At 45.6% G+C, this 16,544-nt stretch overlaps 1 protein-coding gene across 1 annotated transcript; it reads left to right on the top strand.

The window, feature by feature from the left end:
- The first annotated feature begins 16 nt into the window (after positions 1–16).
- Positions 17–13,709, top strand: GID4 (GID complex subunit 4 homolog). Its single transcript, XM_033166543.1, has 6 exons — positions 17–344; positions 8,602–8,661; positions 8,823–8,930; positions 9,748–9,849; positions 11,309–11,439; positions 12,542–13,709. Exons 1-6 carry the CDS (start codon positions 150–152, stop codon positions 12,603–12,605), a joined length of 660 nt encoding a protein of 219 aa, XP_033022434.1. The 5' UTR covers positions 17–149; the 3' UTR covers positions 12,606–13,709.
- The last annotated feature ends 2,835 nt before the right edge of the window (positions 13,710–16,544 follow it).

Here is a 16,544-nt window from a genome sequence, read left to right as displayed (position 1 = left end):
CTGAGGGGGAGGAAAGGGCTCTGAGGGGAAAACAGAAAGAGGCCGAGCCAGGCCGAGCCGCGTCGGAAGCAGGCCGGCCGGGCGAGGGGAGGAAGGCGAGGACGGTGCTCGCTGCCCGCGCCGCGCTGGCGCCGGGAGACCCGCCCGAGATGCCGGTGCGGAGCGCCTGCCGCTGCCCTCCGGAGGCCCCGGGAGGAGCCTCGTCCGCCGCCCGCCTAGAGCCGCCGCCGCCCATCAACACGGCGCAGCCCGGCGTCAGCACCAGCCGCCTCTACAGCGGCGCCAAGTTCCGCGGGCAGCAGCGCTCCAAGGGCAACGCCTACGAGGTGGAGGTGGTCGTCCAGGTCAGCACCGCGGCCGGAGAGAGGCAGGCAGGCAGGCAGGCAGCGCCGCCCAAACCCCACAGACCTCTCTCCCTTCCCCCTCACCCCACCCACACACTAGATGTGGAACTGCGGAACTGCCTGCCTCAGGAGGCAGAGGCGGCCACCAGGCCGAGGACGGGGCTCGCTTTGCCAGCCCTGTTTGAGAAGAATGCCTAGGTGGCCGAGGTCCCTTCGCGCGTCCTCCTCCACCCAATAAAATAGTTGAGGGAGCTAAGCCCCCCCCCCCCCCGGGAATTGATGGGCATTGCCATTCAAATGGTGTGTGTGCTCGGTTATGGGGGACAAGAGACAAGGCTTATCTGGGCACCCACCCCCCCAATTTATATATATTTTTTCAAGTTGACAGCCCTGCAGTAGTAGTATCGCCCCCTGCACCTGCTTCCCTTCTCTGGCTTCGAAAGAGGGTCGGGCAGATTCACGGAGGAGAGGAGCCATCGGTGGCTACTAGCCACCATGGCTATCCGTGGCAGCAAATGCTCGCCATTACCAGCTGCTGGAAGCTGCAGGAGGGGCTCTTGCGCTGGGGTCCTGCTTGCGGTCTTCCCTGTAATGGGCATCAGGAGACATGGTGTACCTCTGGCTCTTCTTCTGTACGAGGACAGGGCGCTGAGGACTAGATGCGCTGCAGGCTCTTGTTGCGTTCTTAGGACTCGTCAACCGGCTTCTTCAAATGGATGGCTTGTGGCAAATAGGAGGAAGGGTTTCTTCATGCAGCAGGAGCCGTAGAGTTTAGCTGGTGAACTCATTGCCACAGGTTGTCTTGACAGCTGACAGCCTGGGTGGCGTTTGGAAGGAGGCTAGGTGCACTTAGGAAGGAGGATAAGGCTTGTCAATGGGCATTGTCCAAAATGTTCTGCCTCTGCTGTTGGAGGCAGCGTGTCTCAGTACGAGTGGCTGATGGGGAGAGTGCTCTGGCATTTAGGCCCTCCTTGCAGGCTTCTTATAGACCTCTGCTAAAATAGGATGCTGGACTAGAGGGGCCACTGGCCTGATGCATCTGGGTTTTGAGGTTTTCTCCCTTTTTGTCACTTTGTATGGCTTGCATTTTATCGAGCACGGATGCCTTTAACAGATTTCTTCATGAGCAGCTTTTCTCTCGTGATGTTGGGACTCACTGTGGGGAATGTTTGAAGATTCAGGACAGATGAAAGGAAGGACTTGTTCACACAGTGCATAGTTAGACTGGGATCTGCTCCCACAAGATGTCGTGATTGCCACTAACTTGCATGGTTTAGGCAGTGGCTTGGATAAGTTGGTGGAGGTTAAGGCTGTCAGTGGTTGGCTATAGCTTATGACTGTGTACTATTTCCGGTATCAGAAGAGATGTGTCATTAAGTTCAGAGTGCTGAGGAACATGATTGGGGAGAGTGTACTGTTGTGCTCATTCTTGTGGGCTTCCCAGAGGCATCTGGTTGGTCACTGTGAGAAACAGGAGCCAGATACAATGCAACTTTGGTCTGATTCAGGAGGGCTGCTCACATGTCACTAGCGCAGCTGTGATGCACCTACTGCCCTCTGCCACATCAGAAAGAATGAAACCTCCCTCTCACCAAAGCAGCTCTGCTGGTGTGGTGGTGGTTTATTTTTCAGTTTTATTAAAGCATTTTATTTTTATTCTGCCCATGTAGTACAAATGCACACTCTATTTGTAGTATTTATATGCCATTTTTCAGGGCAAAGCCCCTACCCCCAGCAGCTTACAAAAGACAATTACCCACATACATATAGTAATATAATTTAGCTTCATATGCTAGCAAGAACATTTGTGCTCCCAAATGAATTGCAGTTCAATCTGCCTATAATGCTTCCAATTATCTTCCATTCAGGGTAGCTTGCAACATGTTATGGTTTTGTTTTTTTAAAATCCCCCCCAAGACTGGGTCAACAGTTTTAAAAACCCTAAAGCTTCATAAAATAAAATCTTGTCAGAATAAAAATGTCTTCAGTGGCTGACAAAAACAGGAAAGGAGGGCGGACACACTTTGCAATATGAATTGCCCCATAATTTGGGTGTAGCCACTGAAGGACCCTTCTTCTGGCCCCACCCAGCTGTACTCTCTCCTGCCCTTGCTGCATTAGATACAGAGCCTCTACCTCTGATCATAGGGGGTGGACTGCCATCCTTCACAGACAGGCTTGCCCAGGAGCATTGTCCCAGTGGGAGTGCTTGCTCCCAAGCATACAGTTGTAGACCAGGTTTTTAAAGAAAGATGTATCAGCCCTATGCCTTCCTTCTGGAAATTCTACAGTATTTTGCTGCTATTAGGATGGGTAGAGGGGCAGTCTTCTCCCTCCCTCACACTGAAACTGAGATTTTAATTAGTCAGGGAGCTTGAAAAGGTCTTTGTCACTTGGTACTGCAGGCGGTAAACTGGGTAATGAAGTAGTTGAAAGAGTAATGGGGCTGGAATAATAATAATAATAATAATAATAATAATAATAATAATAATAATAATAATAATAATAATAAATTTATTTATTTATACCCCACCCATCTGGCTGGGTTTCCCCAACCATTCTGGGCGGCTTCCAACAGAACATTAAAATGCAATAATCTATTAAACATTAAAAGCCTCCCTAAACAGGGCTGCCTTCAGATGTCTTCTAAAAGTCTGGTAGTTGTTTTTCTCTTTGACATCTGGTGGGAGGGCATTCCACAGGGTGGGTGCCACTACCAAGAAGGCCATCTGCCTGGTTCCCTGGAACTTGGCTTCTCGTAGGGAGGGAACCGCCAGTATTCCTTTGGCACTGGACCTCAGTGTCCGGGCAGAACGATGGGGGTGGAGACACTCCTTCAGGTATACTGGACCGAGGTTGTTTAGGGCTTTAAAGGTCAACACCAACACTTTGAATTGTGCTTAGAAACGTACTGGGAGCCAATGTAGATCTTTCAAGACCAGTGTTATGTGGTCTCGGCGGCTGCTCCCAGTCACCAGTCTAGCTGCCGCATTCTGGATTAGTTGTAGTTTCCAGGTCACCTTCAAAGTTAGTAGCCCCACATAGAGTGCATTGCAGTAATCCAAGCGAGAGATAACTAGAGCATGCACCACTCTGGTGAGACAGGCCGCGGGCAGGTAGGGTCTCAGCCTGCGTACCAGATGGAGCTGGTAGACAGCTGCCCTGGATACAGAATTAACTTGCACCTCTGTGGACAGCCATGAGTCCAAAATGACTTCCAGGCTGCGCACCTGGTCCTTCAGGGGCACAGTTACCCCATTCAGGACCAGGGAGTCCTCCACACCTGCTCGTCTCCTGTTCCCCAAAACAGTACTTCTGTCCTGTCAGGATTCAACCTCAATCTGTTAGCCATGATACTAGGGTACCCGTTATACATTTAATTCGGGATATCTAAAGCACCTCCCAATAAATACATTTTTCAAGGAAGTCACTGCAAGTAGTCCTCCATGGCTTGGAGTTTTTATGGTTAATTTTATCACTAATCTCTCTCTTTTTGGTAACCTTGTACATCACCTGGAGATCGTGGTATTAAGCAATATATAAATTGTTGAAATAAATAATCTGTCCATTTCTCCAGTGACAAGATGTGTGAATGGCCCTTACCAATTCCCACTTTAGGCTATACTCACTGCTGGCATGCAGCCCTGGCTACCCACCCACATACTGCCACATGCATAGCTGTCAACTTTCCCTTTTTTGCGGGAAGTTCCCTTATTCCAGTGCTGTTTCCCATTGCAAAAAAAAGGGAAAGTTGACAGCTATGGCCATTTCCCAATGCAAAAAAAGGAAGGTTGACAGCTCTGCGACATGTCACCTTGGGGTCCCAATGAAGTCAGTGCAACTTAACTTCTGAGTAGATGTGTATAAGACTACATACACTGTGAGCTACAAATCTTTTGCCTTGCGTCTGGTTCTTGCTATATGCTCACTAGGTCAGGGGTCAGCAACCTTCGGCTCTCCAGATGTTTCGGACTACAATTCCCATCATCCCTGACCACTGGTCCTGTTAGCTAGGGATCATGGGAGTTGTAGGCCAAAACATCTGGAGAGCCGAAGGTTGCCTATGCCTGCACTAGGTGGTGGTGGTAAGCAAGAGTTGGTTCTCTCTGAGCCTGCATGTTCTATGTGTAAAGGCACCCAGATTCAATACCCAGCATATGTAGGTAGGGCTGTGATAAACCCCTGTCTGAAATCCTAGAGAGCCACACCCAATCAGTGCAGATATTGCTGAGCTTGGTGGATATGGACTAGTGATCTGACTTACATATGTTCATGAGGAATTAAATCTTTATTTTTAGTGGATGGGCCATAGCACAGGACAGGCAGCCCCGCATTTACACACGTTCAATATGTGTGTGGCCTGTGTATATGTTTCATTGCACCAAACCCAAAAGTGACCCAGACATGTCATAAAGATGTCACTGAAACGTCACTAAAAGGGCAGGGCATTTGCATACTTTTTCAGCGGGTTCCAGTTATACGTGATTTCACTTGACACACACAGAGCCTTGGAACATAGCCCCCACATAAATGGGGGGGGGCTTCCTGTAATAAAGCTATGTTCTGCATGGAAGAGACCCCAGATTCAATTCCAGGAACTTCATTATAGGGAAAGGTCTCTGTTTGAAATTCTGGAGAATCGAAGCCAGTATATATATAAAACCCATTGTTAATTAATGGTCTGACTCTGCATTAGACAGCATCCAATGTTGTCACCTGCAAAAATGGGGATGATCCTGACCTATAATTTCTGGTTGTTGTAATAATTAATTCACAGTAATCTTTTTGAATGCTCAAAAGTGGCGTGTAAATGAGTGTTTATGAGTGGCTTTTGTTTTATTTCCCACCTTCCCAAATAATAAGAGCAGGCCAGTAGCCCACCTAATCCGGCATCCTGTTCTCACAGTGACCAACCAAATCTCCATGGGAAGCCTGAAAGCAGGAGCTGAGTGTAACACCCCTGTCCCTGCCTGTGATTCCTAACAACCGGTATTCAGAGAAATACTGCCTTCAATAGTGAAGGCAAAACCCAGCCTTTGTGTCTAGTACCACTGATAGTCTTATGCTTCATTAATTTGTCTAATCCTCTTTTAAAACCATCCACATTGTGGCCCTCACTGTCTCCTGTGTGAGTGAATTCCATAGTTTACTATGTGCTATGTGGAAAAATTACTTCCTTTTGTCTGTCCTGAATCTCCCAACATTCGGCTTTCTTGGATATTCCTGGGTGTTAGTATTACCTCTGTCCACTTTCTCAATGCCATGCATAATTTTATACACTTCTGTCATGTCTCTTCTTAATCACCTTTTCTCAAAACTAAAGATCCCCTAGTGTTGGAACCATTCCTCAGAAGGGAGCCACTCCATCCCCTTGATCATTTTGGTTGTCCATTTCTGAACCTTTTCCAGTTCCACATTATCCTTCTTGAGGTGAGATGACCAGAACTGTACACAGTATTCCAAGTATGGCTGCATCATCGTATATTTGCATAGTGGCACTGGCATTATATGTCAAATGAAGGGATTTTTGCCCCAATGTGCGTCACTTACATGGAATTGCTTTTACTGTTTTACTGCCCATTCACTCAGTTTTGAAACATCCTATTGGAGTTATCTGCAATTCCTTCATTTTTTTAACCACCATGGACAATTTGGTATCATCTGCAAACTCACTTCTAACTCTAGATTTTTTTCCCCTGAACAAATTAAAAAGCACAGGTCCCAATAGCAATCCTTGAGGTACTCCACATTCTATATACCCCATTAGGAGATCTATCCATTTAATCCTACTCTCTTATTCCTATTTCTTAACCAGTTACTGATCCTCAAGAAGACCTCTTCTCTTCTAATTCAGTGCCTGCCAAGCTTACTTGAGTCTTTGGTGAAGTACTTTGTCAAAAGCTTTTTGAAAGTATGCAGTGTCAACTGGATCATCTCTGTGTGCTTGTTGACACTCTTAAAGAACTCTAAAAGGTTAGTGAGACAGGACTTAACCCTTGTAGAAGACATACTCGCTCATCTTGACTCAGAGGCATCTAGCATCATTTTATAAACACATACGGTACATAGCAATGTGCTCCTCAAATTCTTTCATTTTCTTTTGCATCCCTTATTTATCTGCTTGTATTTCTTTTGCCAAAGTTTGTATTCCTTTCTAGTCTCTTCATTTGGACAGAATTTCCATGTTCTAAAGGACCCATTCCCGCCGCTACTACCTTTTCTAGTATTGCTTGTTAATCACGCAGGCATTCTCTTGGCCCTGGGTGATAAATTTCTTGATCTGCGGTATAGATGAGCTTCTAATATTGTGGTCTTAAACAACTCCCAAACATTTGGAGGTAATTTGACCCTCTTGACTTTCCCATTCAATTTCTTTTTTACCAATCCCCTCATTTTGGGGAAGTTTCCTCTTTTGAAGAATGATCAAGGGGACAGTAGCATGTTGCCAGGACAAAATTACTCTTAGGGCCTGGTATCACCACTCACAATGATTCTGTGGAGGAATCTACTTTGGCCTTTCTGAATTTCTGTCGCATATCCACCACTCCACACAGTTTGTGTCTCTGTACAAACCACCAGGCTCAAACTGCTTGTGAGTTTCCTAGAGTTCTCTGGCTTGCCGCTGATGGAAATGGAATGTTAGGCCTAGTGATCCTTTGGTCTGATCCAGCAGATTCAGTTCTTCTGTTATTAGATTACACATGTGCCGTTCTCTTCCTCCAAAGGGTTTGAAGTATGACTGTATGTGTCTCATAGGCAGTGCTTAGATCCAGACAAACAATACTATTGTTTCGGTTAGAGAGCTGTGGTAGTGTGACTTCAGACTGCTCTCATGGGAGTGGGGGGGGGGCTAAGCACAGACAAACAATGTCACAGTGTTAAGGTCAGGCGCCGCTAATAGCACCCACTGGTCATTGTTTTTCATTGCATCCAGTGCTATATTTGTCAACAGGTCAAATTATGTTTTTATGTTCGGTACTTTCCAGTTCTGTTGCTGCTATGGCTTATTGATTAAAAAAAATTATAAACTGCCCTCTCGTACAAAATCAAGGTGATGTACAACAACATATACAGGCAAAGTAAAACATAAAATACTGTAAAAACAATACAAAATGATTCATCATCTTGAAAACAATTAAGCTGAATAGACCTCTCAGCATAAAAAGGTCTTAAAGAGGTGCCTGAAATGTCACAGCAATGATCCTTACTCCTCTATCATGTCCCCCCAAACTTTTTTTCTAAACTAAAAAGCTCCAAATATTGTAATATTTCATCACAGGAGGTCTGTTCCTGCCCCCCTGTACATTTTGGGAGGCAGAGACAAGGAGCAAAAAGCTGAATGGAAGGGTCAAGTTAATAGACACTTTCTAAGGCAAGAACTTGTAAGTTTGCAAGACTGAGTGGAGAAGACAGAAAGTGTCTCAAGCTGTTGCCTTGACTCATCCTTTTCCTGAGCCATCTCAGTGAGTCTGTGCGTAGTCAGTGTGGCAGCCTGTAAATCAGTAGAATGAGTCAGTTTCCTAACTTTGCTGCCACTTCCTTGGAAGCCAAAGAACTGTCCTCTACTCCATTCTCCTTTTCCAGATTAAGGAAAGCCAGGGAGCATGGGGAAGCAGGATAACTGGTTTTAGTGCTGTGGCATCTCAAAGTAGGGCTGGAAATTTCCTGGGTACCTAGAAAGCTGATGCTCATATCCAGAACACTTGGTATCCCTGTCATTGTAGGGATGGTTCCCAAGCAAATGAAAATGAATCCAAACTTGCTGTTGCTTGGAAACAAGTAATATTGTTCAAAAATTGCCTTTAAAAAGCTGGATGAGAGGCTTCACTGTTCTGTCGTTCTGGAGGGTTTCTTTGTGTGGGGGATCCCAGTGGTTCTGTAGGAGCCGCCAGCAACTTGTATCCTATGACCCAAATTTGAATTGGATACATGCTTGGAATTAGATGTATTCATAGATGTGGGACATGAGAGCTGTGCAGGGACAAGATACCTCTGAATACCAGCTGATGGATAGTAACAATGGAGGAGGGACGTTGCCTGCAAGTCCTGTTTGTGGGCTTTCTGGAGATGGCCACTATGGGAAATAGGTTGCATAGATAAAAGAAACTCCTATTACCTTCCCTCAGTTCCGATTAGTTTTCACATTGAGACACTAGAAACAGCAAGTGGTGCATTAGTACTACTTGAGTCTGTTGGTGTGCTGGTTGTTCTTTAACTGGGCACAAAGTCATGAGCGGTTTTCTACTTTGTCTTCCAGCACGTGGACATGGAGAACTCCTATCTCTGTGGATACTTGAAGATTAAAGGCCTTACGGAGGTATGTGCTTGAGGCAGAGTATTTTAGGCCAAAACCGATGTTCTGTGTGTTTCATTCCTTAGAAGTTTACAAAGCCCTCTCCTAACTTCCTTGCAAAGGTAAGGAAACTAGCCTGGGAGGGTTGTATGTGCTCATCATGTTCTTGCTTTGTTCACTTGCAGGAATATCCAACCCTTACGACTTTCTTTGAAGGGGAAATAATTAGTAAAAAGCACCCGTTTTTAACGCGGAAGTGGGACGCAGATGAAGACGTGGATCGTAAACATTGGGTAAGTTCCTTGGCCTAGCTATGTGCCTGGGCTGTGCCACTTCAGGCTGCAGGTGCAGGCTCACATAGACAGATGGCAAATTCCCTCCATCTAGGTGCTGGAAAGAAGGGATCTAATTTAGTCTTCTCCCTGATTTGTTCCCTTTCTACAAGAAGGAATGTGTTTTAAGGGTAGAGGAAGAGTCCCTGGCAGTCTGAGGTGGTATACTTCAAGCACAGGCTTACCAGCTCATTGAGAACTACACCCCTCTGGACAGTGTTGGGCCTTAGTTTGGCTGAATTAGGACTTCAACTGAGCGACTTCTCTCGGTGACCTTGGTTGGTGGTTTGGTTTTTTTTTTGCCTCCGGACTCTAGTGTAGGAATTGGCAGCAGGTTCTAGACAGCTTCTTACCAGATGTGTCTGCACTAGCTGAACACAGGAGGAAATTGACAAAGGGCAGCTCTTAAAAGAAATGACACATAATTACATAGCTCTCATTTTAGTGTTGGTTTTTTTTCGTTCTTACTGGCTGCCTTCTTGAGGAAGGCTGTGATGTCACTGCATCCCAGCTGTTTGGCGCGACTGAGGCTGAGTTTGTAGCTGCACGCAGAAGGCTGGGTTTTGTGGGAAAGACTGCAATTCTGCCATGATCAGCAAATAGAGAGGATTGACAGGGAACTTTGGCATCCTTCTCTGGAAATTGATTCCTTTAGCGGGTGGCATCCAGGGTCTGGCTGGTGGTGATTAGCTTGGCAGGTCTTTGAACTTGTCTGGAGTCATGCAGCGCACATATTTCCTCCGGAATTGTAAGCACTGTGTGTCCCTTTTGCTTCTAGGGGAAGTTCCCAGCCTTTTACCAGTACGCAAAAACATTTAACTCTGATGACTTTGATTATGAGGATCTGAAGAACGATGACTTTGTCTTTATGAGGTGGAAGGTAAGTTCTTCATGTGCATTCACATAGGGTGTGTTGCTAGAGGGCCTGTGTGACAGTCTTAACTGTCACTTAGCGCAGGCACACCCCTAGGAGGTGTAGGGTAATCTATCTTATTTGGTCTTGCTGCCTAATTGGGTTGCTGCAGGCAGGATGGAAGGATAACACAAGGTTTCCTTCCTCCTCCACATCCAGCAGGGAGGGCAAACATCTCTGAAATTCCTCAGTACAGTATAGTGTGCAGTGACAACATGCATTATAGAATTACCGGATCTCCAGAACGAATTAAGTTCTTAACCTGAGGTACCACTGTATACAGGTGAAAATCGAAAAATTAGAATGTATCGTGGACAAGTCCATTTATGTAAGCAATTGTTTTCATTAGCTACTGGAGTTTAATATATGAGATAGACTCATGACATGCAAAGCGAGATATGTCAAGCCTTTGTTTGTTATCATTGTGATGATTATGACGTACAGCTGATGAGGACCCCAAATTAACAATTTCAACTTTGGGGTTCTCATCAGCTGTATGCCATAATCATCACAATTATAACAAATAAAGGCTTGACATATCTCGCTTTGCATGTCATGAGTCTATCTCATCTATTAGTTTCACCTTTTATGTTGAATTACTGGAAAAAATGCACCTTTCCCCACGATATTCTAATTTTCCAAGTTTCACCTGTAGAGTTGGAGAGGGAGGGTCATCCAATCCAACCCCCTGCAGTACAGGAATCAGCTTGTATTAGACAGTCAGGCTTCCTGCACAGGACCCTACAAGGAAGGAAGAAGCCCCCCGCACCTCCAGTGTAGTCCTTGTTCTCTCTTGGCCCCAAGTCCAGAGTACTGCAGAGAACAAGAGCAGAGCAGCAGCACTCTTATGTCCCCTTTGATGCAATCAGGCTGCAGGGTTGTAGTGCCCCATGAAGAAAATTTGTGGAGTTTGAACCTGAATTTCCCCTGAATTTTTTTTGTTGGGCTGTAGTAAACAAAGCTACAAAAATACATTATGCTTTCACTTGCTGTACCAATATCTCAAATTTTTGTTCATAGTTAAAAGTAGATGAACAGAAATATTTGATGAAAAAATTATAGTAAATTAATACTTAGTGCGTGTTAAATGCCATTTACTTTGAAATTATTTATATTGGAGTATGTATGAATATCTTCATTACTGGCAGCTCAGTTACATTCACTTCCCTTGCACTGTTTAAATTTCAAAGAGAAGAAAAAGAAAGCATGTTTTAATGTATTAACTTTAGTAAACCCAGTATGAGCTGTGCTGTGTGTGCATGCAAACACTTAACTAGGGGCTGGTGCCTAATGAAAGCTATAACAGACTGGGAAGGGGGGCGGTTCTATTTTTCTGTAGGAAAAAAATCCAGCAGACATTTTCTGCAGTGAAAAAACTATCCCAGCTCCCTTCTAGCTTTTCAAAATTTTGTTAACTCTTGTGCAGGAACAGTTCCTGGTCCCTGATCACACCATCAAAGACATCAGCGGTGCTTCCTTTGCTGGGTTCTATTACATATGCTTCCAGAAATCTGCAGCATCTATAGAAGGCTATTACTATCACAGGAGTTCAGAATGGTAAGGGGCTGCCTCTGTGGAGCACTGGCTGGAGGACTTTCTTTTATTCTGCAGGGCAAGAGAAAAGGGCACTAAGCTCAATAACTTTATTGTGGTAGCCGAAGGCCATGACACAGACAATATAAAATACTATACAAAAACTTTGCTTAAACAACTAGAAACATGTATTGCAAGCAAGCCTATAAATAAGGAGCCTCCACAACCACATACAGTGCATTTCAATTTAAACCTCTGAATCTTCCTTACAATTTACTACTATTTTGTCTAATTCCTCCTTCTAAACTTTCTTTCTGCCAGTGCAAAAAGAGTCACTTTATGTGACACCTCAGCAGCCACTGAACTGTCTTTCTTGAACAAATAGGGGAGTTAGAAACATCTCCTAGGTTCTATGTATAACGGGCAATTTAATAAATAATAACGAATGTCTTCTACTTGTGGTTGCCCACATACAGAGTCTATCTGCATATGGGGTCTTGTTATAATGCCCATCCAGCACAGCTGAGGGCATTCCTTGGAAACGCAGCTCAATAAAGGCAGATCTTAATGAAACAGGCGAGAGGAGAAAAGGGCAACAGATTCTACCAGTGCTGGAAATGAAGAACTGGGAGTGCACTTGGAGAGTGCACGCAATTCTTCCTCTTCAATCTGTCCCTTTGGGTTTACCTCTCCAGTGGTTTGAGCCAAATGGGGAGGCCTGGCATGCTTAATTGGGGCTCACCAGCTGAAGGTTGCTCACTGCAACTTTACTGCTTCACTCAGCTGAACTGGGACTGCTTAAGACACTGTGCCAAGGCAAGCTACACTTTGGTCATGTTCAGACAATCCTATATTGGCCTAATAAGCTGAGATAGCAATGAGCCTCTTGCCTGTACTTGGTACTCCTTCCTTCATGGTGCAAGCAATGAAAGCAGGACCCCATGGTTACCATCTTCTGAATAAGCCGGTATGTTAAAACTAGGCAAGAGTGCTGGGGCTGTTGAGCAGGGGTCTGCAGTGTGGCAACAAGTTCCCGGGTGTTGTTACAGTTTGAAAACTGTTGCCCTCATCAAGCAGAATAAGGGGTAGACTCTATCATTAAAATCCTCTTTGCTTGTCCCCTCAGGTATCAGTCTCTGAATTTGACTCATGTCCCAGAGTACAGCGCACCCATTTATGAATTCCGGTGACAGCGATACCAAGAGTGGCGCCGAGAGATGGCCAGTGGGGCCAGGGGGAGAGAGAGAGAGAGCATGCTCTGTTAAGACAACTGCGATGTCCCTGTCAGGACAGGAGACTCCAGGCTCTTCTCCTGTCGGGCTACCGGATTGGTGTGAGAGCGTGAATGTGAAGCCTGAGGCTGCCGGAGCCTGACCCTTCCTCCAGCTGCGTGGCAAACTTGATACTTTAATCTGGTTTTAAAGCTACCATTCAATGCACTTTTCTTATTGCACAGCTAGTCTCTTTACCACTGAAAAAACTCCTGCCCCTTTCGGAGGAGGAAATGGCTGCGCCCAGCTGGATTTCCTTAGAGTAGAGGAAAACGTAAGCTGCTGCCGGCTTATGTCTCTCCGCACTTTGCTGTAGCTCATGGGTTCTACTTAAGAGCAAGTCATCCACAGATGCCCTTTCCTTTCGAGCCTCAGCATTGCATGAGGCTCCTGTGTGCATCACACCCAGCTGCGGCATCCACTATGGGAAGCAGTTGGCCAAGAGGAGGAGGGCCTAGCAAATCGCCCGTTCCTGTTGGCTAGCAAGGCTGCATCTCTCAGGAACGCTAGCCAGTCACAGAGGCGTAAGCCGTTGTCTTGGATTGCACCGAGGGGGGAATGGCTTAACAGGCCATATTAGTGGGAAACGTAATGATGCTTATGCAAAGTCTCAGATCTTAAAGGAAAAACTTTAAGGACTTCGTACAAAAAGAGAGAGACCAAGAGCTATTTTTATGGCCACCCCTCAAAAAAAGACTCAACGGTATATGCAAATTGTCTCTCATTACATTTTTACCATGGCTGCTTTCCCTGAACCCCCTCATGGTGAAAGCAGTGAAAAGTCAGTGTTGGTTGATGGTGGTGATCTCTCTGTGCAACAATCTAGCAGTGTTGACACCCGCTCATCCTAGCGCAATCGCTTAGCGGTGGTGTGAATATTCAGCTCCATGCACATGCTCCCATTTCTCATGCTACAGGAAACATTTGATGTTTGCTATGATTTCTATCAGGGAAAAACAAACCTCCTAACTCTCCATTAAAATAAACTGCTCTCCAAGGACTTGAAAATGTTCAGAAACATAAGGCTTGTGTGCCAAATTTTGTGTGGGACTTGTGTGTCTGTGGTGGGCTAATACATATGTGTGAGAGAGTGAGTCTAAAAGTTGCTGGCCTGCTTAACATGGCACTCATCCGCAGAGGGTTTCCCCCAGAATCTTCTTGATTATACGTACCATTGGCTGGCCCAGGAGATGGAGGCAGCTACCCCGCCAGTCGGTAGGTCAAGACTGTTGTGCAGCTGAGCCTTTTGCAGAAAAATGTCCAGCTCTCTTCAGTTTTCCCTTACGCCTTTGTAGGCACTTGTAGGATTTACAAGGCAGATTAAAGCAGGTCTGTGTGCAAGGAGGGTACTTACTACTGGTACTCTCCCCGGGAGCCTGCCCAAAGTTAAGGCTTACAGCGGCTGCTCCATTTGGGATCCGCTCTTGTCCTGTGGCATCGCTGTCATTCATAGTGGCTTGGATTTCAGAAAACAGTAATGGCACTTGGGGCTGAGAGATAATTTCTCTCCTCTCTACATGCAGGGCTCTGTGTGCACTGAAATGATGAGGGAGCACAGGAGAAAGTGCAGATTGTTGTAAGCCACGTGGAAGTCAACTTTCAGCAACTGAAGAGCAAATTTCTAGCCCCCGTGGCTTTGATATGTTTGAAAGTGCGGGAAATGCCTAGGGACAGTTTGGAAGGCAGAGAGTTGTACAACGTTTCAGTGGTTGAGAGGAGGAGGGGGGTGGATTTAGGGTAGGGCTAGTGATGGGGTAGTGCTGTGTATAGTTCCTTATTTCCTCCTTAGCCAACAAAGGCAGAATATATTGTGCAAAAGAAAAGAAAAGGTGTGCTCAATTGACATGTGCTGTGCAGACTGCAGAACCATGTCTGTCTTGGTGCAGAATTTGGATTGCCAAGATGCAAAGTTCTAATACTTTTAGAGCAGTGTACACATAGCCCTGCCTGTCCTGCATCTTCTGAAAAAAGATATTGAGCATTTTAAGGAGTATTTTTTTGCATACAATGTATGGGAGAGAAAGCAAAGCCCCTTAATGGATTAGGGTTGAATCATTTTTTTTCTTAGTTCAGGCTTGCTCTCTCTCCCCCCCCCCCAACCATGTACTGTACATTGCAGTGGCAGATTTGCTAACTGAAGCGTTAACAGGAGTGTGTGGGAGTGCTCACATTAACCACGCAGGACACCCTTTCATGGAGACAAACGTGGCAAAGAGGCCAGTTTCTCCCTTCCCTCCCCTGCGAATCAGAGCAGTCTTAAGAAGCCACCTGCTATTTTCAGGGGGACCGGGGAGATATGAAGAGCTTGAGGAAATGTGGCAAATGGGCTTTGGCTGGCTCTGATCCTGTAGACTGAGGTTGGAAATGTATTCCAATGGATCTGAATGGCAGTGGGGGCTTTCCTCTTCACTTTCAAAGGAGACAAATCTGAAGTGCTTTGCATGGCCACAGTATGTAACATGACATCCAGTCCAGATATGTCTGTTAGCCTGACACAGAAGAGTGCAAGCTTGGATGCAGATAGGGAAGTGGATGGGGAGAGTATGGCTGGGTTTGTGAGCTTCTTCACTGCTTTTCCACCCTACCCCTTCCCTCCAGTTTTGATCCATGAGTTGACTGTCTATGCACAATAATGGAGATTCTTTGAGTGCTTTGGGGCAAATATCCCAGGCTGTACAAACAGATGCTCCATCCCTTTAGGCTATTCTCTCATCTTATGCCTAAGAAGATATCACACTTGGAGACTAGTAATTAACTGTGCCTTTGCTTTGCTTTAAGATAAGGGGGCACAACTTGCTTGGGAAAAGCAGTCCTTTCCTCAGCTTATTTCAGGAGGAAATTAAAGTCTCCAGAGGTAACTCCAGGCCAATTGAAACCACCTTGTGTGTTAACAAAGCAGGAAGGGAAGGAGAGAGTCTCCTGACAGCAAAGCACCATGGTCACTTTTGCGAAGCTCTGCATGCAAGAAGTACAGTGCAAGGCCAATTCTAGCATTTTAGTTCTGTCCCCTGTTTCGTGATGCACAAAGCCAACCTCAGTCACTGTTGGAACATCCACTCCAACTGGCCAGGATCCAGCACATGGAATTGCCGGTTCCACATTCCCAGGAGGGCTTTGGGCCTATATATCTATATCAGTATAGATCTATAGGACAGTAGACCTCTGTGCTGCATAGCAAAGTGGTCTTAAGTTGAAGGGAGTTGTCGAAAGCAGTTTAGGCTAATAGCACAAAACGGGAGAGGGAGGGCTTGGGGTCCAAAATCCATAAAGGGGGTGGGTGGGTGGGTGAAGTACGGTTCTCATCAGCTGGCAGACAGCTCGATTTTAATTGCAAGCCTATTACCTTTTAAATGCCCAAATTTTTATTCAGAGATAGACAGAAAGATTACCTGCTGTAATTCACCCTTCCAAAACAGCATTTCAGAATAATCATTTCAGAATAATAAATCTCCTGTAGTCCATGTTGTGTCAACAGTTTCTGCATTTGTGTTATGCAAACTTGGCATTTTATAGAAAACAGCCTTTAATTTGATATTTGGAAAGGGCTGCATTCGTTCCGAGGTCTACTCTTAATTTGGCAAATGCTTCTGTACAAGACCACCTACAAGTGCTTGTATTTTAAAAAGTGATGGGGAGAGGCTGCAGCACTACAACTCCCTTCATGCTTTATCACTGGCTTTGCTGGCTGGGGTTGATGGGAGTTTGAATCCAGTAAAATCTGGAGGGCCACAGGTACCACGGGCAGCTTTAAAGGACATGGGAAGGAACAAGCATTATAGAAATTGCTTTATTATTTTGCGTATAACCGCCCCCCCTGCCCCCCATTGGCTTGACTTGCATTCTCCACACACACAAACA

Source organism: Lacerta agilis, chromosome 13 (assembly GCF_009819535.1).
Source record: "Lacerta agilis isolate rLacAgi1 chromosome 13, rLacAgi1.pri, whole genome shotgun sequence".
Classification (NCBI taxonomy): Eukaryota; Metazoa; Chordata; class Lepidosauria; order Squamata; family Lacertidae; genus Lacerta; species Lacerta agilis.
This window is presented reverse-complemented; position numbering and strand designations above follow the sequence as displayed.